This window comes from Penaeus monodon, chromosome 29, assembly GCF_015228065.2.
Source record: "Penaeus monodon isolate SGIC_2016 chromosome 29, NSTDA_Pmon_1, whole genome shotgun sequence".
Lineage (NCBI taxonomy): Eukaryota > Metazoa > Arthropoda > Malacostraca > Decapoda > Penaeidae > Penaeus > Penaeus monodon.
In genome coordinates, this window is record NC_051414.1 from 37,785,843 (window position 1) to 37,786,480 (window position 638).

At 39.5% G+C, this 638-nt stretch overlaps 1 protein-coding gene across 1 annotated transcript in view; it reads right to left on the minus strand.

Annotated features, from left to right (window-relative positions):
• The window catches only part of LOC119592238 (nuclear receptor-binding protein homolog), a gene marked incomplete in the record, with an annotated part of 59,302 nt that overhangs the window by 9,685 nt on the left and 48,979 nt on the right, over positions 1–638 (minus strand). Inside the window, 1 exon segment of the mRNA XM_037941070.1 lies at positions 272–402. Coding sequence (XP_037796998.1) covers positions 272–402 — 131 coding nt within the window.

Sequence of the window (638 nt, forward strand, 5' to 3'; positions counted from 1 at the left end):
GCAAGCATTATTTGTTTCTTCACATGTACTCTAAGTATGTAGGTGTATACAGAATATATATACAGCTGCAGAAATAAAAACTGAGATCTGTCAAGTAACATCCACTCTGGAATGTGGCAATAAGATCATTCAAATCAATAAGTTCTACTCTTTCAGTTTATGTTGAGGACTAAGCATATACAATGAGCCCTTAAATAAGCACGGTAACAATCGCCGCACATCCCTATCGCCTAGCCTGGTCAAGACTTCAGGCAAGGCACAATCAACGCACCTGAGAGCAGAGAGGATTTGGGTACACCATCGCTTCCAAGACTGCAGAGGAAGCTTCTTCACATTGCGCTTGGTCAGCTTCAAGAACTTTTTCAGTGACCCTGAAGACATGTATTCCGTGATGAAGACGACCTGTAACGGAGGCAGAGATAAATGCAATGGAAAAAGACAACATAAATATAAGGGAAAGCTCCACTCTTTTAATGGTGTAAATATTCCTAGAGTGCATTCACTGGACAAGAGTCTGGCAATGGAGAAAACAAGTGGAATCTTTACTAGGAAAACTACACAACACACCCTAATAACTTCAAGTAGCTCAACAATACCCACTAAAAACTTAAAACAACAAATACAAAAAATAATGGAAC